This window comes from Chinchilla lanigera, unplaced genomic scaffold (genome assembly GCF_000276665.1).
Source record: "Chinchilla lanigera isolate Chin_1 unplaced genomic scaffold, ChiLan1.0 scaffold00064, whole genome shotgun sequence".
NCBI lineage: Eukaryota > Metazoa > Chordata > Mammalia > Rodentia > Chinchillidae > Chinchilla > Chinchilla lanigera.
Genome location: NW_004955465.1, coordinates 8612633 through 8633506, shown reverse-complemented (window position 1 = coordinate 8633506; position 20874 = coordinate 8612633). Strand labels below are relative to the sequence as shown.

Sequence of the window (20874 nt, the reverse complement as noted above, 5' to 3'; positions counted from 1 at the left end):
GCTGTGCCTCGCTGCTGCTGCTGCTGACATCCCAAGGGAGGGTCACACTACAGCGCAGGTAGCCTAAAGATCAAAGTTCAAAATCTGAAGTAGTTTCTACTGAATCCGTATCATTTTCTTCCCACAATAAAGCTGCAAAATCACGCCAGAGTCCTTCTCCACATAAAGTCTTCTTAAAACTTAAGGCACCTTTTCTTCTTCTTAGTTAAGACAGCGTTTTATATGGTTGGTACAGCTTGTACCTTCCTCATCTAAAGAGCTGTTGTGTTTTAAGTTACCACAGTTCTTTGCTATAAGCAAGATTTAAATAAACACATTGCTTTTCTCTGTAGTGACGCTTTGTTGTTCTGTGTTATGGGACCCAGACCTGAGAAAAGTTCTCAGCCTTGCATGCGGTTTCAGGTTTACCCCTGCAGCCTGCACCCACTCTTCTGGGAGGAATGAGATCAAGTAGAACCAACCAGAGCTGCTGCTGACACAGTCCTGCTGATGAGACAGTGTGCCAGACTTTTCCTGCTGTGATGGTTTTGCACCGTTGGTCTTTTTCTTGTAAGCCTGCCTTGCCGTGGTTTGTATTTTAACTGCAACAGCAGAGTTAGCCTTTCTCCCTTCTCGTCCTGGGCTCTGACTGGGTGGGTTTTTCTCCTGTGGATTTCTCTGTGTGTGTGCATTTCTCCATGCTCTGTCTGTGTTTCTGCAACCCTGAGTACCTGTCAGCGCATTGCTGTCCGGGGAATGTCAGGCTTGGTCCAAGGCAGGGGAGGCAGGCAGATGGGCTGTGTGTTCTGAACGGTCCTGTGGATTAATGTTACTGCTCTGCAAACGATTGGAGGAGAAGCCAGATTGTACTTTTTCCACATTTTGTTTTTCTGAATTGAGTTTTAGAAGGAAATCCTAACAAAAGAACTTTGGGTCGTTCATTATATGGACAGCTAAATTGTTAGGGTTTGGGCTTTCTGCTTCTATTTTCACACCACGTGTGATTATCGATCACATTATTGCAAAACAGTGTCTTGGGTGAATTGAGTGAGATTTTCAAGCCTTTCTTCATAGCGTTAGCTTTTAAATACTTAGTAGAGCTTGTCTGCAATTTTATACTTTACATTCTTCCATAAAGGCTTTATTTTGTATGAAACACTTTCCATTGAAGTTCTGCAACTCAAGGTGTACCTGCAAGTACCTTGAAAAAGACATGGGATAGGAAGACTTGGAGAAAGGGACTGAATGATTGATTTATGCGCTTGTCTTATAATGCTCCTTTACCACAGAGTACTCAGGAAGTATTTCAGGTTTGGTCTTCCAATACCAATTCATTGAACCCAAGTGACACCTTTTGGTGGAGATTAATTTACTTCAGCTTCTCACTTTGTAATGGGAAAAGAACATTTGTCTTGCAGTGGGGATGGGAACACCTCATGTCCCCCAGTGAGTCTGAGGTGAGTTTTTGGTACCTTGAGGTGTTAGTCGGCATAACGTCCACCCTCCACACTGTCCAGTGGAGTCTCAGGGACACCAGTGCCCTCATGGCCGTGGTGATGGTCTGTGTGTGGGCTCGGCCCCCTGCCTGAGCGTCTTACTGCTCCTTCACAGCATAACTCAAGAGTCAGCCAGCTGCAGCCTGTGGCTGACTCAAGGGGTGGTTTCTGCCATTTAAAACAAGAAGACTATTTTTTAAATTTTTATTAGTGCATGTTTGCATAATGTTTACATTCCTTGCATGGTGTTGATACATGTGCAAAGGGCATCTTAGTTCTTTTTTCACCCCTTACCCTCCACCTCCCATGATCTCTTGCTCCCCTTTGCATTTGAGAAGGACTGATCTCCCTACTTCCTATTGTCAGTCTTTTATTTTGGGTTCATTATTTTACAACACATTGAAATTACAAAATCTGAAGTTCATTGTCCACAGTAGTTTTTGGTTAATACCACCCCGTAAGCTTGAGTATCGTGTGTGTGTAAGCATGATGTGCACAGCACGGACCCTAGGCCTGATGTGTGCTCAGGGGTGGATTTTTAGTGATGTGAAAGAAGGCAGTGGTAGGCCCGGGAACGAGCCAGAGAGAGTGTTCAGACCTGTGGCCCGCAGCGGCCCCGCCAGCTGCACCTGTCCACTGCGGCTGAGGCTTGAGGTGTCGTCCTGCCTCAGTGTTCAGAGAGTGGCCGGGCCTGGGGCGGGGCTGGAGTGAAGGCTCCCAGAGCCGCTGGCCGTGGAGGACAAACTGAGGGACACGCAGTTAAGGGGGAAGGAGAGAGACCGTTCATCCTGTGCTCCCGGGCCGTCTTGGCTTTAAGGAAGTGGCCGGAAGAAGGGGTAACCCCAGCTTGGCGTGCACGCCTCTGCGCTGGAAATTGATTTAGGGGGAACAAACAAGCATTAAACACAGTTTTCTCATAAGAGAGAATCTCTTTATCCCATGCATTTAAAACTTTTAAACTGTGGCTGCCATGAAATTGATTTGTATGGAATTTTCCAGAAATACGTCTTTAAACTTAAATTGAAATGCTTGTACTCTACTCATCACAGTTCCGAAGAGAAGGAGGAGGGCAGAAACCACTTTAAAGGCTCTGCTTGCTCGCTTGTAGACTGTGGACTCGCTCACACTGATCTGACATTAATTTCTGACTCAGGAGATCCGTTAGGCATGAAATTTGCCTCCTGATGAAACAAGGCCTTTCTGTTCTTAATCCTTTCTGCATGGAAGCAATACTGTATGTTTAGTTTTAGGCTGTTCTATAGTTAGGGGTTTAATTCTCTGTGTCTCAAAGAGATATATTGGAGAGTTTGTCTTGTATTTTTGAACAAGTTGACCTACAGTTGTATTCAATCTGCGTGCATCATTTTGGAACATTAGAGAACTCGGTACACTGTCATGTCTTCAACATAACCCGTAACTTTGACAAAATGATACTGATGTTTTTGATGATTGATGGATTTAGACCAGTGCATCCTCACTTAGAGAGATGCTTCTTCTGAGACACAGTCACAACTGCCACACGGGAAGCAGGCTGATGGTTTTTACGTTAACCACAGGTGTCACAGCAGATTCAGGTATTTCTGCAGTCACACACGTGGCCATTGTGTTAAGTGTTTTTTCTTCGTATGAGTTATTAAAGATCTCATACATAGAGTGTTAAAGTGGTAGAATGTGTCACCATACTGACATCTTCTAAGGCAAAGGTGTGTGAATTTAAACATTTGATACAGGATGTAAGCCGGGCGTGGTGGCACACGCCTGTAATCCCAGCACTCGGGAGGCTGAGACAGGAGGATCGTTGTGAGTTCGAGGCCAGCCTGGGCTACGAAGTGAGCTTAAGGCCAGCCTGAACTGCATAGTGAAACCCTGTCTCAAAAAAAAAAGACAAAAAAAAAAAAAGAAAAAAAAAGAATGATACAGGATGTACCAATCATCACATTCAAAGGTTAATAGCAATTTCCTTTAAAGATGTTAGTAAAAATTAAAATGAAGATTAGAAGGTAAATAACCTAATCATCCTAGGCCATTTTATCATGACAGACTGCCTCTTTAGTTTTAACTGAGTGCTTCAGAGTAATATAGTACCCGCCATAAATTTCCTCAGCAAGCCAGTGCCGCAGCACAAAGTCCTCAGTCCTTCCCAGCATGTCACCCACTGCTGGTCACCCAAGGAGGACCCAGCACAAGGCTGCAGGCAGCTAGCACTGCGGCAGTCCTGATTGTGAAACTCAGTTCAGGTGGCGAGGCTCAGTGTAGGGTAAGAGGAGCTCCTTTGAACCACAAAAAAGGTGCTCCCCAGTGCATATCCACATTTGCTATTTTCATTGCTGATATTTAAAGTTTACTTGTACTTAAAGGAAGGATGTAGTTTTGAGATGAAATTATCAATTACATTTCCTGTCACAAATCATTATTGTAATTTTTAGAACGTATTTTGAACCCATACATAACCACATAAGAACTGTGCATGCAAATGGTGCCATGTAATGCTTTGACACATGTATTCGATCCACACATTCTGAGCGTAAAGTTTGAGCATTTTGTTTGACTTCATTTGAAGGAAATTGCTGCAATTCTAGGTGTCCTGTTACCATTTTATTTTCAGCTGATGGAGGCTGGGAAAGAGATCATTGTTGTGACCTGTGGTGCTTTTTATTATTTTGATGTTTTCTTATTAAACTTTACCTCTCTTAAATAATAAGGTTGCTTGGGTTTGTTGCTGTTATTTAACAGTTTTTTGGATTTTTTTCTGTACACACAGGTTGAAAGGATTGTTGACAAAAGAAAAAACAAGAAAGGGAAGACGGAGTACCTGGTGCGGTGGAAGGGCTACGACAGCGAGGATGACACCTGGGAGCCTGAGCAGCACCTGGTGAACTGCGAGGAGTACATCCACGACTTCAACCGGCGCCACTCCGAGAAGCAGAAGGAGAGCGCACTCACCCGGACCAACAGGACCTCTCCCAACAATGCCAGGAAGCAGATTTCCAGGTCCACCAACAGCAGCTTCTCCAAGACCTCGCCGAAGGCGCTCGTGATCAGCAAGGACCCCGAGTCCAAGAGCAGTGCGCTGCTTGCGGCCAGCCAGAAGTTCAGGAAAAACACAGCCCCCTCCCTGTCCAGCCGGAAGAACATGGACCTTGCCAAGTCAGGTATCAAGATCCTTGTGCCTAAGAGCCCCATTAAGAGCAGGACCGCAGTGGACGGCTTTCCGAGCGAGAGCCCTGAGAAACTGGACCCCGTCGAGCAGGGTCCCGAGGACACGGTGGCACCAGAAGTGGCAGCAGAGAAGCCCGTGGGAGCTTTGTTGGGCCCTGGTGCAGAGCGAGCCAGGATGGGGAGCAGGCCCCGAATACACCCGCTGGTGCCTCAGGTGTCGGGCCCTGTGACTGCAGCCATGGCCACGGGCTTGGCCGTTAACGGAAAAGGTGAGTGTGAGGGGGCACTGCCCGGGGCGTGGTCCTTCCCGGAGCAGGCCCTGCCTCGCGCCCAGAGTCCAGGGGATGGCGCCGGTGTCTGCTGGACCCTCAGGAGCGCTTGGCAGTTCCTTTCTTCCCTCGAAGCCTCCGGCGTTTGGCTGTGTGTGCCGTCCACAGCTGTGTCACCGTGGTGACCTGCCCTCAGTGGTGTCCACTCCTAGCAGCTGACGGTCTATACTGTTTTGTGGCAGGCTCACTTTGAAGCCGGCTGCCTTTCTGTCTCTCTCTGTTAGGCACGGTCTCACATTAAGAACCCACCTGCAGCCCTTGGTGTGGCAGTGTAGGTTTAGAAGCCGTGCTCCGTAGTTTGCACCCCCATTTGAATAACCAGGGAAGTGTCTTTAAGGGAGGGAAGCATTTGCCTCGTGGAGCTTCGGGGGGTCGCGCCTGCTGTGTCGTGTTTGCTCCTTCTTTCTGCGTGCGAGGCACGCAGCACCATGGCCTCGCTCTTGGCCCACCTGACTCTGAAGACAGCACACTTGGGGGTCCTCTCCTCGCCTGCCTCTGCCTGGCTGGCCACCTGCTTGTACAGCGTTCTGTTCCCGGTTTCCCTCTTCCAAGCCACACTGGCCCTGCCTCCCTTCGGGCCTTGAGATGTCTCACCCACCATGGCTCTCGTGTGTGTGTGTGTGTGTGTGTGTGTGTGTGTGTGTGTGTGTGTGTCTCTCTCTCTCTCTCTCCTCTCTCTCTCTAGAGATTGAGCTCGGGGGCCTTAGACCTGCTCAGCAGGCCCTCCACCCCGAGCCACACCCTGCCCCTGCCAGAGCTGTCCAGTAGCTCTCTCTGCTCCCGCCTTTTCCCAGCCCCAGCCTTTTTGTCAACGTCTGGAGCCCCAGCGCCGCGCCTCAGGCAGCAGGCCCGGGCACCAGCCCTCCCCTGCCTCCACCTCAGCACGGCAGCCACCCCGCTTCCTCGTCTGATTGCCAACTCAGCTTCGCCGTCTGGCTCAGAGGCCCCGCGTCCAGTCCCGTTTCTCTCTTGCCTCATGTTGGCTGGGACCTAACGTCTCCAGCCCCACTCAGTGGAGGAATCCGAGCCAGAAGGACCTGGTGTTGGTTCGATGAGGGAGCTGCTTTGCTCCCAGGATGTGGGTCACACAGCCTTGGTGCAGGGCGAGGTCAGGTGTTTATCTTGGGCTCGGTCCTTGCGTAGCAGCACAATCAGGCATAAAAAGAGTCTGCAGCTGCCCTTTGACAGGAGACACCTGTCTTGCTGGAACTTTCCAGATACACACTTGACCCACACGCTGCCATTCTTCCTGCTTTGGCTTCGCCCTCACCTGGGATGTGGGCCCTGGTCACAAGCATGTATCCCGTGTCTGCCTGCTTGTGGAAGCAGTGCTCATGGGTCGAGTTCGCCCTTTTTTCCCCACAATACTGTGACTTGAACCCAAGGCCTCACACATGCTAGGCATATGCTCTACCACCGCGCTAACCCCAGTCATATAGTTCTCTTCGCTGTGCAAAAATGGTCGCAGAAAGTTCAGAGGTAGAGTAGACTGTAAGTCACCCAGTGGCACATCAGGGACATCTGTATCCTTATTGGTGACACAGGACCAGGCACTGTGCGCTTGCTTGGCATCTGACATCTCCTGGACCCTACACAAACCTCTTCCTGGTTTTATATGGCCTGCAAGCAAAGAGCAGTTCTCACATTTTCTTACGACAGAAAAGGACCAAGAGGAATATTTACTAAGCCATTAAAATACAAGTCGTTGCAGCCTGTGTGTCCTGCGTACAGTTTGATTGGAGCACAGCTGCGTTCGCTCTTTCCGTGCTGTCCTGGCTGCCGTCCCGCCCCACAGGCAGAGTGGAATCATCCAGTGGAGGCGGTGGCTCCGAGCTGGCCGGCCCCTGCCATAAGCACTGGCATGCCTGGGCTTTCTCTTCTAAGGCTGGCAGCATAAAAGGCCTCAGGAGACCTGTGGGCCCCTTTCAGGTCTGACTCAACAAGACTATGAAACCGAAGTCTGCTTTTGATTGGTGTCAGCTTCCAACCCTACCTTCCCTGCTCTCTCCTGTACCTCCAGATCAGCTGCACCCCACTCGAATTCGCACGTTTGCTCTCACAGAAGATTGCATTCCTCCCTCATTCCTGTGTGAGGAGGGTGAGTCGCTCCTGACTTGGTAGCTGCGCATACGGCTCAGCGCCTGTTGTGCCGAGCATGGGCGAGGCCCTGGGTTCGGTCCCCAGCACAGCATGCTCGGGTACATATATCAGTCAGTCAGATTCTGGTTACATGAACGTCCGTAAGGGTGGCTTTATTAAACCGAAAGGGACCTGTAGGCCTAGGACCTTAAGTACTTTACCCCGGCCTGTGGAGGGCCTGTAGAGGGGTGAGGTTGGCAGGGGTGGCTGTGTCCCAGACCCTCTCAAGATGCTTTCTCCACGCTGTTGTCATGTCATACATTGCTTGCTCACTCCTCTGCAGCTGCTGGGTGTAGAGAGCCCGCCTCCTGTGTGCTGCTGGGATATAATCTCCACTCAAAGGGAAATGGCCATTTAAGAATATTTTTAGGACAATGGTAGCAGCCCTTGTAGTCCATATTGATACTAGGCTTACAGATTAATACGGAAAATAAGGGCACCTCCTCCCCTGGGGCCTCCCGTCAGCCTCTCCAGAAGGAAGGAGATGGTATCTCCAGCAGGGCATCCCCATCGGGGCGTCCCTGCAGACTCAGAGGTCAGCCAGGAGGTGGTGTTGCTCCCACGGTTAGTTACAAGCTTGGGGAAGGACACCTGCCTAGAAGGACGCCTGCTGCAGGCGGTCCCCTGCGCACGCCGGAAGTGGGGTGGGTGGTCTCTGCAGGTGAGGGTCGACCTCTGTGACCCCTGTTGCTGGCCTGAACCAGCAGGAGAAGGGAGCAAGAGGGAGGAATGGGGCCAGGGCAGACAGTCCAGCGAGCCACGTGTCATCTCTCCTGAACGAGGAGAAACGATGCTGAATTTTCGTGTGTTGTTGGTCCACACTCATTAGTTTTTAAGGCAGTTGTTTGTTTTTACTTTGTGGATTAATTTTAGAGCTGCATAAGGAAACTGATTTGTTTTTCTAAAACTGATTGAAGCAGATACTGATGACATCGTTGGGAAATGAACAACCTCCTGTTCAAAACATTCATCCTGTGCACCAGGGTTATATTTGCCACCAAAAACAACAGAAATTTGAACTGTGAGCCAAAAAGAGGGAGTATTTCTGAGACATTTTAACGTGTATAATGGCTTTTGTAGAACAATGGTGTATGCGTTCAGTTTTTAACTGAAACAGTTTTGAAAGATGAATATCTTGCTTCACTCAGAAATTAGGGAAATTCAGAAATGTCCCTGATGCAGTTTATTTCTGCTCCTCTTTATCAGGAAGCTGATATCTTGACTCTGTTCTTCATGAACTCAAGTATATAACTGGCCATCATTCCACAAGTAGGAAATTTGAGAAAATGCTATTAGCAAACTTAAAAAAGGAGGAGATGTGAACCTCACCAGCGCAGTCAGGTGGTCGTGGCTGTCAGACATTGCAGTCAGAGCCAGCAGACATGGTAGGAAGGCGAGTGAAAGTCTGTGAGCACATTCTCCATCCCAGGGTCATTTCAAGTGGACGCCCAGGAGAAGTGGCTCAGGACAGCTAGGCTGCTTCTGAGTGTGATTTCTCCTCAACAAGATTAGGAACAGAGCCAGGCTTGGTGGCACGTGCTTATAATTCCAGCACTCAGGAGGCTGAAGCAGGAGAACACCTCCAGGAGTTCAAGGCCAGCCTGAACCAGTAGCAAGACCCTGTCTCCAAAAAAAAAAAGCAGGAGCAGAGGCCCCAGCTCACTCTTCTCTGTGGTTATCAGGGAAGCGTAATTGCAGTATGAACAACTAGAAAGGGGCCCCTGGCTCCATAAGGCCATGCAGGGTGTAAGGCTCTGAAATGAACCCCAGGAAGGCTAGGAAGTTCGGGCCCCAGTGTCCAGCAGTCCCGCTGTGCATAGGACCACAGAAGGAATGTCCACTTGAGAAGAGGGATGTGGGGAGCCAAGTCAGTACAGACGGCAAGGGAAAGAGTGTGTGTGAGGGTTTGCTCAAAAAGCCGTCCATCTGAAACCAGCAAGTGTGAGGCACTGCCTGTGCAGTAGGCTCCTCCCCAGACCTTCTGCATGTGTTTCCGCACCAGGAACACAGCTGCTTAAACGGGGAGAGGGCACAGGAGCCAACGCCCAAGCCGGAGGCCAGTGGGCCTTGGAGGCGGGCAGCACTACAGCCTTCTGTCTCCTTCCAAAGTGGTTCATGGGTTCCTGTGGGCAGCACGTGCGCGCCCCCCGGTGGCAGATGGGTGCCTCTGCTCCCTGAGATGCCCTGCTGGCCCTCAGATCAGGGTGCTTAAGGATCCAGCGCTGTGTCCTTGCTGGACACGCCTCTTGCAAAGCCACAGCTGGGTGAGTGTGCTGCAGTGCAAAGTGGGCTGTCCTGAGCAACTTCGAAGACATCAGTCCGTAACCATCTTGAAATGTAGAAATGCGCAGTTATTTGCCAATCGCTGATGTCTAACCAAGGCCTTTAAAAAGGTGTCCTCAGATCTGCCACTTGCTGGAGGAGCCAGGGCCTTGAGTGCGGGTCCACAGATGGTGGGCTGTTCTGTGTAAAGCATATGCGTAATGCGTTGCTGTCTCCAGTTTGGGGTGCTTTAAAGTGCAGTGAGTATGTAGCTGCTTAGATGTCTGAGGGCATCGTCCGAGGTTTTGGTTATTTCTCACACCTGATTTAACAGTTGTTTTTAGCCTAGAGCCTTTCCAAGGAATTCAGAGTAGTTTTTATTAAAAGGTAAGCTTCCCTTCGGTAACTGTATCTCCTGTTTTATATAAGAAAGAGTTTGATGTCCCCAGCTCAAGTAGCCGAAGAAGTATGGGAGGAGCAGAACATTTCCTGTCCTCCTGGTTTCTGGCATTTGGGGAACTGTGAATTAAACTGAGAAAGACAGATAAACAGAAGGAAGAGGCGTGACCATTTAGTAGGTGTTTTTAATTTCATATATAGGGTCGGGGCGCAGGAAAGGGAAAGCTCCTAAAGAAGTGGTTAGAAATAAGAGCTTATACCATTTTAACAAAGGACGCTGAACTGTGGCGATGTGCCTAGATTAAGGAAGAGGGTTTGGGCTTCTAGAGGTGTTAAACTGTAAAAACGTAAATATTTGTGCAAAGTAATGGAAGATACGGGCGATTTTTCCAAGGTTTATTTATGCAGACATCTCAGCTGCATCTCTCCAGGCATAGGGTTTGCTGTCCTGGTGCCGGAGGAGGGAACACTTCTGCAAATGGACATGTATGCCATGCTTGTAGGCAGCAAGGGTTGGGGAGGGCCAAGAGTTCGTCCATCTGTTGTACCTTAATTGCTTTCAACTCAGAATAATCCTTACACTAAAGTCTCCGGTTTTGGGTGGCGTGTTCTGACCCTCATCAGAAGTTTAGGAAACAAACCCAGCAAGTCCCTCCAGCACATGTAGAGGGCCAGGCCTGGCTGCTGACCAGCATCAGGTGTTGTACTAAATCAAAGTCCCTGGTCCTCCAGTACCCACACGCACCCATAGCCCCCAAGGTCCCTGAAGCAGGTGCATCCATTAGGTGAGAACCAGAGCTAGAGACCTTGATATACCCTCACAAATAAATATATTTTATTATTGTTACAGCTGCAGAGCTGCTAACATTCATCGTTTTATACAGAAGTAATTCACCCATACCATGAGTTCTCACACAAGTAATTTAGAAATCCTTGGTGCAAAATGAAAGTAGATCATTGCCTCCCTTGCTGTGAGTGTTGCCTGCCCCAGAGAGAGAATGAGTAGTTTGCTCTATGTCCTGTCAGACCTTCTGTGTATTTGAACTTTTTAAGATGAGGTCAGACTCCATCAATTTTTAAATTTGATGTAAATATGATTTCTTACTCTGGATAAGTTGCAAGACTCATGGAAGAAAAGCCTGTGTGCCTCACCCAGCCTCACCAGCGCTGTGCTCAGCCCCACTTCCTCTCTCTCTGCTCCCTCTGTGTGTGTACGCACGCTTGTGTATGTATGCATGTACGTTTTCCCCAAGACCATTTCAGAGTTGGCAGCTTGCTGTTGTAAAACGGAAGAGCTGTAATTGACTTAAGAATTTGGTAAGTGTTGCCAAATTGCTCTCTAAAAAGCTGTAAAGATTGTGATTTCCCATTTACCTGTCATTAACCAACATTTGAATCCACTCTTCAGTATCTGCCAGAGAAGGCAGAAAATGTCACCTCATTGTTTTAATTTTATTTTTGTTGTTTGAGATAGGGTCTTGGTATTTAGTTCAGGCTGACCTAGACTCACGGCCCTGAACTTGGTGTGTAGCCCAGGCTGGCCTCAAACTCAAGGTGTTCCTCCTGCAGCCGTGTGCCACCATGCCCAGCCTGTTTTTTGTTTTTTTATCTTTTTTTCAGACAGGGTCTCGTTATGCAGTTCATGCTGGCCTTGAGCTCACTTTGTAGCCCAGGCTGGTCTCAAGCTTGCAATGATTCTCCTTCCTCAGCCTCCTGAGTGCTGGGATTACTGGTGTGCGCCGCCATGCCCAGCTCTGTTTTAATTTTAAAATAGGAGAACTTTTCAGATTAGTTAGAAGTTTGCGTTTATTTTTGTTACTTCACTGTATATGTCGCTTTCCTGTTTTTCTGTTGAGTGGCTTAACTTGGCAAAGTGGAGATTTTAGAGTGTGCATATCCTTGACAAGGGACTGCACATCTTGTCCGTGCACTTGCGCTATGGTGTGCGGACTTCGGAAGGGTCACTGTCTTAAAGGCCTCCGGACCCACTCATGGGCTGACACCTCCAGGATGGGGCTGGCAGGTCCCTGCCCTAAGTACCTAGAAAACCCTGAGCTAATTTGCTTTGATGTTGTGGTTCCTGCTCAGTACTGAATGTGCCAGAGGGTACTGCTTTACTTCCAAGTTTCAGGAGGTATGATTTAGAAGAAATTTGGATTCTGTAGATCACATGTCAAAAAAGAAATATTTGTAACTGCAGTTTCTGCTCCTTGTGAACTTTAATATAAGGATGGAAGAAAAAGGTCACACTTTTCTGGTTAAATTCTCTTTCTCTAACATCACTTGTTGCTCGCGTAGTAGACGAAGCTGACCACACTACAAGTCCCATGCACCTCCTCCATTCCCATTTTCATCCCTGTCTTTTGCAGTGGTACAGAGCTTCTAGAATCCTCCAGTGATATCCAGTGCCCCAAGGGTCAGGGCGGCTGCACAGACAGGCAGCCTCTTTCACTTCCAAGCGTGCAGTTCTGTTGCTTCTGTTCTGTCGTAAGTTCCTCTGGCATTCTTCCTCCTCATTCAGAGAACCCTTGATTTATAGCTGGGACTAGTGAAAGAGGAAGTGATTTGATAAACCTCCGTGAGTTGGTGAGAAAACAGGGTCCATGTTAGAATCTAGTTCTGCTGTACTTTCTGTAAGCATCACTGTTGCTGAGTGATACAGGGGGCAAGACCTTGTTGTGTGTCTCAGATGAGTGCAGCTGAACTCAGGTCGGGTCAGATGGTGAAGTGCTGTGGGGAGTAACAGAGATCCAGCGCAGACAGATCCGGGACTGGAAGCCACCGTGACCAGGGCCCCCACCTCGGGCTCCATTGCTTCCACACGGAGGCCAAGTGCTATGAGGATGCCTGGGCCAGCTCCCTGGCCTTTCAGCGTCGTCTGAACTCTCTAGCCCAGAGGAGTGGGGTCACCCAAGAGAATCCAGGGCTAGTGACAGTGGCCACAGAAGTGGGGACTGGGCGCACCTGGCCACAGAAGTCAACGGTGGGACACGGTTACAGCCACAATGTACACTTAACAGGTACAGCTTTCCAGAGCAGGGGAACAAATAACAGCATTTAACAACACCTTCAAGTACTGTCCCACGTCAGCCGTGGGGAGTCCCCTCTACCAGAGCCTGGTCCCCCAGCGCAGCTGAGTGCTGGCTGCTTCTCACCAGGGACCCAGGCTCTGTGTTCGTCTCTCTGCTTCCTGCTTTTGATGCTGTAGCAGCTGTGCTTCCTCCTCCTATAGTCCTGCCTTTAGGAGGCAGCCACTGCCTCTGTCCCCTTCCCGATGCGCCCCGTCATCCTCACAGGGCAGGCACTCTGATTCCAATGGAGAACAGCTGTCCTAAAAGCCTGACAGAGCTCTCTGCAGGCAGGTGCTGGAGGTAGAGTTCCCCAGGGCTCATCTGCTTGTGCAGAAGCCCCAACCAGTGTGGCTGAGACACCCGGGTTGGGGGATGAGAACCGACTTGCGAGAGGATCTCCAAAAAAATACAGTCGACGGGCGAGGTCCTGAGAAGTGTGTAAAAGCAGTGGCTGTCACACGCAGAAGCTGTGTGCGACTGAAGAAAGCGGCACACAATCCAGGATTGCACAGAGTATGGTTTTATCGGGTCATAAACTCTGGTCACACCGGGGACAGAAGTGTGGTCCAGAGTGGCAGCAAGACCAGTGGGTCCCTCCCATTCGCGTCAGAGGAAGGAGCTTCCTCACTGGGGAGCAGAGTCACTGTGTTCATGCCGGCGTGTCGGTGTGTTATCTCAGACAGACGTCAGAGACATCAGGCACATTTCCGGTGCTGACAGCAGCACCTGCTCCTAAAGCTCCACACGCCGCTCTCCTGGCTTTGCTTGCCTAGCAGGTACTGGACACAGCCAGGGGCCTCTCGGCCATCCTGGAACATAGGACCTGAGGGGCTGCGGTCAGGTCAGGTGGGTCCCAGCAGGAAAGATCCGGAGCAGATGCACAGATCCCTTGGCACTCTAGATGGCCAGAGTGTGAAGGCATCGTGGCCAACACTTTGATGATCTTAGATTCCCGGCATCGTGTAGCGATGGTCCAGCTGTGTGCACAGAGCCGGCACCGTCTGTGTGTGTGGAAATGAGTTGTTGGAGGAGTCGTCGTCTGCTTCTCCGTGCGTTAGTGCCTGTGGTCTGAAGAGGGGAGAAGGTGATTGCCCTGGGTAGCTGGGAGAAATTAGCGGAGCACCGAGAGGTGGGGAGAGAGTGCTGCAGGCAGGGATGGAGTGAAGGGATTCTGGGCTGAACACATCTGTACGTTGGTGGTGAAGGGCGCCGCCTAGTGTGATGGCATCCGGGAAGCAGCTTGGTGGATGCTCAGCGGTGTCCCACCCACCTGCAGAGCTCGTGGCTCTCCTCTGCAGGAGCTTCCAGCCAGCAGGGCTGGCCAGCACCTCGGACTCGTGGTCCTGGGGAAGGAAAAAACCTCTGCGTGTGATCCCATGTGTCCTCCTCGTCACCCCACCAGCGGTCCTACTGCAGGCTGTGTCTTCATCCCGGGCCCTGCACACCCAACCTCCTGAGAGAGATGCCCCACTCCTCTGCCCTCCCCAAGCCCCGCACTGCTCCCGGCCTTCTCTCTGCAGCCTGCACCCCGGCCCCTGCCCCTCCTCTTCATTCCTATCGACCAGCCTGTCTCTCTGGAGGTTTCCACAGATGTCAGAGCCACAGCCTTCACCCCACCTATCTGCACCTAAAACCCCACGAGCCTCCCTCCACCTTCCTCCCAGGGTAGCCAGGCTGTTACATTTCCTGGGGCAGCAGGATGCCCAGTGCACTGAGGAAGAACCCCGGCTGAAGGGTGGACACAAGGGCCTGCTGACCACAACCAGACCCCATAGCTGCACTGGAGACGTGTTTCTCCCCAGAACCCCATCCATGGCCGCCTCTTCCCCAAGGTGATGCAGCTGCATTTCACAGAAAGAAGCAGGTTCCAGGTGCAGAGCCTCATAGCCCGTCTCTGTGCAGTCCCTGTCCTATCCACCCTCCCACCAGCCTTCTGGTTCCTCGGCCCCTTCAAGGTCCAGCTTTCCTTAGAAATCTCATTGCCACCTGCTTTTCACTCCGCGCCTATGCCACGCTCTGAGCATTGACTGCTTTCTCTGCTCAGCACCCCCCCTGCTGCCCTTGCTCAGCTGATGCATGGGCCAGCGCCTCCCTCCAGCCGCATTTCCCTCTCCCCCTTTCCCCCCCCCTCCCCCATCGTGGCATTGGAGCTCGAACTTGGGCTGGCAGTGCTAGGTGTGTGCTCTGCCACTGAACGGCATCCTAGGCCCCATCATGCATTTATTTATATTTATTTTATTACATATTTATGATGAGGGAGGTCTCACTTGTTACTTTCTCTCTGTAAGTTTCCCAGATACATCACCCAAGTGCGGCCGTGCACCTTGTCCGTTTGTCACTGGCTTACTTCTCTGGCGTAATGTCTTCTGAACTTGTCCATGCTGGTCGTGTGTTGGGGTTTCCTTCCTTGTGAAGTCTGAGTAGCATTCCACTGTGTGTGTTAGTCACCACTTTGTTCATTTCGTTTATCCATTCGCCATCCTTGGTCGCTGCATTCCTTCCTCCACCTAGCGCTGTTGGGTGATGACGCTGTGGACATGGGTGGACCTCAGCCCCCATGAGCCCGTTTTCAGTCCTGTGGGTAAATACGCAGCGGAATCCCTGGACCATGTGGAAACTGTTTCTGAGGAACCTCGTACTGTTTTCCATAGCGGTCACGCTATTCCTACTGACAGTGTATGAGGGTTTCTAGGGTCTCCACATCCCGTCTGTGCTTGTTTCCAAAACTGTTGTGCCTTTGTTCGCCTTTGACATCTGCTGTTTGTGAGCCGTCCCACCGCCTCCCCTTAAGGGACACTGCTTGCCATGGCACCACATGCAGAGGTGGCTGTGGGTGCACGGGGCGAGCGCTGTCCTCGGGATTCAGGCTGCCCCAAGGCCACCGAAGCACTTGGGGTGCTCTTCCAAACAAATGTCAGCATGCTTGTGCTCCTGTCCCCATGTCCCCGCTGCATTTGCTCATGTCCTTCTGAGGGGCGTTGGTGCACCCCTGTCCGCAGCAGCCCCAAGGGCGAGGGAACGTCCCCAGAGTAAGAGCCAAGTGTCATCCTTGTTTCCCCATTCCCGGCTGCGTGATGAGTGGCCACCGTATGTGTGGAGTAGGTGAAAGCACTTCCTTCTCCTATGGTTCATTTTCACATCTTCCTGTTTGCCCGGGTTTTGAAGGTTAATACTGCACTGTTTTGTGTGGGCAAAATTAGTCACATCCAGTGCACAGATGGAACCCACGTGGAGCATACCGCGACTGTGAAACGCATACAGCTGTGTGCCCGCCCGGGGCCCTGCGAAGGGGCTCTCTGCGCTGCCTCCGAGTGTCTGAACCTCAGGGAGTCCCGGGTCCGCCCCTCCCCGTGGCTGTGGCCCCAGGGCCGGGATCGTGGGGCTGGATTCCTCTGACGTGTCTTCAGCACAGCTGTGGGCTCGATCTGGGTTAGTGTTTGCGGCTTCTCAGTTCCAGAGTGGTTTTTCTTCTGGTGTGTGAAGGCACTGTCTGAACCTTGCTTTTAGCACCTGAGTGATTGCGTTCTCAGCTGTATCCTGAAAACCGGCCACCTGCCTGGGCCATTTCTGGAAGGTTAGTCGTCCACGGAGCGTGCACTGTGTGCCGAAGTTAGCATGCACTCCTCGCCTCCGGGGCCCCAGGCCTGCTGGAGCAGAAGTGCAGAACAAGCTTCCGAGTTTAGGGCTTGGCCAAGCCACTCACACTGTGGAGAGTTTGGCTCTGCAGTTGCGGGCAGCAGACCTTAAGCCAGGAGCAGTATTCCAGGCTGCTCTGAAGGAGACAATGATAAACTCACCCTGCACAGACCTCCCCTTGCCAGGCACTGGCATCTAGTGAGACGAACTGTCTCTGTCAGAGAGGATCTTGGGTAACTGTCTCTCCCTCTAGGACTGTAAATAGAATCCACTAAGGCATTCACAATAGGAAATAGTAAGAAGGCATTTTAAACTTGTCTCCAGAGTATTTGTAGATCATTTTCCGAGCCAGACTTTTGCTCTTTGAGGCAAATGGGTTTGTTACTCATTCTTCATTCAGCAAGCCCCCTCCCCACCCCCCTTTAAAATCAGGCTTATTTATAATGTTGCTCTGCCCTCCCCTGCTGTCTTATTTGTGAATTACTTGTGCTTAAAAATGCCTTTTTATGGGAATATACTAGGTTCTCACATGTACCTTAAAATAACCCCTTCTTGCCTAGTTACCTCAGCCGTGATCGCTGGTTTCTCCTTGTGTCTGCGTGGCAAGGGGAGGGACAGCTTCACATGTGCAGGACCACGCTGTCCACTAAGAGTGCAGTGTGTCCTGTAGACCCTCAGGCACACGCACACAAACGTACCAAAAGCGTTCGTGCATCCCTGCACTAATGCAGAGATGTTTCATCGCTAGCAGACCCAGTCCTGTGTCCTCAGCTGACCTCCAGGTGAGCAGCCCACTTGCACAACAGGCTGAGGAAGATGACCACTGCCCTGGACGCCCCAGTGTCCCTCTCCCAGCACCCTCTGAACTGAAGTCACTGTCAGATGAGCAGAGATTAAATTCAGCAGCATGAGTATTGGGATGGCGGTACATGGCAGGGCAGTCTCGCTGAACTGGAACGGCAGTGAGTGGGATACAGACTGTGACGGGTTTGTGTAGGTTTTCTGTCTTCCGCAAACCCCTCCCAGCCTGGTAAGAGCACCACAGGTCCTCAGAAGTCCTTGTCCACCTAAAGGACTGTAGTCATTGTCTTTGACCGTTCCGGGGCTCACATGGCTCATATGTCGCGGTGGGTGTGAACTCGTGGGTACTGACCTCTTCTCCCTTCAGACAAACCTGTGCTGCCTCCTAAATTGTTCCACTGATTTTTAAAACTGTATTCCATTGGGCAGGGTGCTGGGGGGATTCAGGACCTTTTCAGAAGTGGCGTGCGTAACGCTGGAGAGAGCACTTAAAAGCATTCTGTGGGAAAAGCTGACTCACTGAAATAAACAGAGCTGGTCATGAAATGTGTTCCTGAGAATTACACCCACAGAGCTCTTGGGTCTGGGCAGCATTGGAATTGAAGGACCACCTTTTATGTTTGGAAGCCTCTTGCTTCCCTAGCGCTGGTGTTCTCACAGTTCTGATCTGTCGCCTGCGTGCTGTGGCTCCGTGTAGTTTGAGGGCGTCCCCCACGGTTTCCTGTGTTGGAGGCTTGATGCTCACTGCGGTCATGTTGAGATGTGGGGCCCCTGGGGTGATCAGGGTGATTAGGCCGTTGGGGGCACTGCCCTTCAAGAGGATCAGCATGATGCCACAGTGCCCCGTGAGCCCCAGCTCTCTTGCGTCTCAGTCTCTCACAGTAGAAAACACAGTGCCATTAATTACCCCGAAAATACTCCCTCTCATTTTGAACACACTTATCCCAACATTCTTGCCACTCTCTGAAGCAGCCCTCTTTCATGGGTGTCTTTAGTTACATTGGTATAGCTGCCTGCTGTCCTGAATCCACTCAGAAGGCTGACCTTCCATGGTCATTTTGACGGAGATGCAGTGTCAGATGCAATGAATAAGTAGATGAGGACACTGTGTGTGTTTTATGAATCTTTCTGTCGGATGGCACTTTCACAGTATTTTTTGTCACATCTCGTAAAGACACTCATGAAAAGAACTTCCAGAACTGCTTCAGACTGTGACAAGAATGATAGGATACATGTGTTTGAAGCTAGCCATATTGAGGGAGATTAATGGCAGTGTAACTTGTATTTTTTATCTAAATGTTTACCATATTTTTGATCACCCCTTGCAACTTAATCCTAATAAAATCTTAAAATCAAATAATAAGATCATGTGGTCTGTGAGGAGCAGTGTCTACAATTTTAATTAAATACTATGTTGGTAGTGGGGGAGTATTTTGAATTTTATCTAGTAAGGGAAGCCGCCTGTGCTATGGATGGGTGCTGTGACTTGTATTGAAAGAAACACACATTATTCTCTGGAGCTCTTAAACTAGATGGAGAGTATCTTGCTGATGTTTTTAATTACTTACCCCGTGTTAGCATTATAATTGTAGTGTTCTCTTCTGTGAGTGACCCTTTTAGCAGAGCTTGGTAGTTATCTCCCGTACTTGGCACAGCCTCAAACAGTTAAATGACATTTTGGCTTCATAGGATCACTATGACACAATAATGTGAATGTTATCCGTGTGGTCCAGAGCTTACGCTGTCTAATCGCCATGTTACTGGTGCTCTGATTGTGCTGTCTTGACGCAGCTGGCCACCTCTTCATGTGTCTGTGTCTGCAAGATCAAGGCTGCAGTGGACAGGGCCACTAGGGCCACTCGGTCCAGACGCTCTGGGACCCCTGGGACACCTCACAGAGAGCAACACTGAGTATGCTGCTTCTAATTTCTGTGATTTGGACCAATGTTTTATGGATTTTAAAGCAAAAGTAGAAAACACGTTGTGCTGTTTCCTGTCTTAAATTTGATTTTGACGTTTCAGGTAAAGCTTGTTTGATAGGACAGATGTTCCAAAATCATGGCAAGCTCTCTGTACCTTACCTAAATTGCCACCATTTATAACAACAAATCAAGAGTAGTGTAAAATAGCCTCGAGCTGAGTTTTTCTGTGGTTTGGTTTTGTTTTATTTAGGGGCAAGGGCTTGCCCTGGTTCATTTTCTACTCACAAAGTACCCCGTGTGCCATTTTCTGGTAATGTGTTCTCCACAAGTGGGCTAAACCAATTTCTCCCGTTTTCTTAGCCATTTGGAAGGATTACACAGCGTACAATCTAATTTGTGCATTTTCCAGGTTTCACAAGGGATTTTCTAATATGCATTTAATAAACAGTTCCACACTGGGTTTTTTTGATTACATAGTCTGCGTTCTGCTGTGACAGCCCAGCATGGCTGTTTTCCAGTCCTGAGTGTTGAATGTGTTTAACAAATTCACATGAGAAACTGCAGCTCCCCCAAGCACAAGTAAACCAAGCGAGGGCCCCCCTTGATCCAGGGTACTGCTGGCCCAGGATGTCACCCCAATGTCCAACCACAGAGCGCGGGGGAGGTGGTTGGCGGACACAGCGCGTCCACCACAGTTTCAGTGTGCATTTCCTTCATGTAAGGAGGAATTGAAACAGATTGTGTCGACATTTAGCTGTCAGCACTGCTGTTAAGTAGTCAAGATTGACCTCAAAAGTCAATTTGAAAGTTGCTCTCATTCTTTATATGTATTTATGAAAACTTAACAAGTGTGGCTTTCAGATTTTAGGTTTGTGATGCTGAGGTCAGCTCTTATGGTTGATACATTTTGTCAACTTGGGGAGTCTAGAGGTTTGGCTAAGTGACTCAGCAGGGAGCCAGGGTGCTTACTTTGTATACATCCTGAGCCTGTGGAAGAGGAGGGCATGGAAATTATGTGAGAGCTACACGCCCCTTAGGTGGGGGTAGCCTGTTTACAATGTAAGGGAGGAAAGAAGCTGCTTGCCGCCATTCCTCCCTTTTGCTCTGTCTGCTTTGCTGTACTGCTGCCATTGCCTCCTTTGCTCTTGTTGCTTTGCTACCTTCTGCCTCGGAGCCAGCCAAGTTTGGCCTGAAACCTCCACAGACTATAAGCTAAATAAACTTTTCCTTCCTTCATTTTAGGCATTGGGTATTTTGTCTCAGCAAGGAGAGAAAAGTAACCAAGACAGAATTTGGTACCGGGAGTGGGGTCGTTGCTGTGACTATACTTGACCATGTGGTTCAAGAGCCTTTGGAAATGGCTTGCAGGAAGTGTTCAGAAAGGTTCAGAGATGTCACCTGAAAGAGAGGCGCTAGAACACCTTCAGCTGTTCTGTCTGGAAGATTCTGGTCAGAGCTCTGAAGACCAGAAGGCTGATAGAAATCCTGCAGGTAAAGACCAGGTTTGGGTGGTTTCTGCTGGGAAGAAGGACTTCATTGGTTGTTGGACTCCAGACAATGTGTGTTGTGGCTTGGCAGAGAGTTTGTCTGCATTTTGCTCGCGTCCAGAGACTTTGCCTAAGACTGAGATTAAGGGCGGCAGCGGACTGGTTAATCTGGCAAAAGAAATTTCAAGGCAGTC

At 50.0% G+C, this 20874-nt stretch overlaps 1 protein-coding gene across 3 annotated transcripts in view; it reads left to right on the top strand.

Annotated features, from left to right (window-relative positions):
* Cdyl (chromodomain protein, Y-like) overlaps window positions 1-20874 on the top strand; it is a 210355-nt gene that overhangs the window by 147045 nt on the left and 42436 nt on the right. For all 3 annotated transcript variants that reach the window (XM_005398883.1, XM_013521859.1, XM_013521860.1), the window contains one exon: window positions 4237-4903. In XM_005398883.1, coding sequence (XP_005398940.1) covers window positions 4237-4903 — 667 coding nt within the window. The remainder of the gene's footprint in view (window positions 1-4236; window positions 4904-20874) is intronic.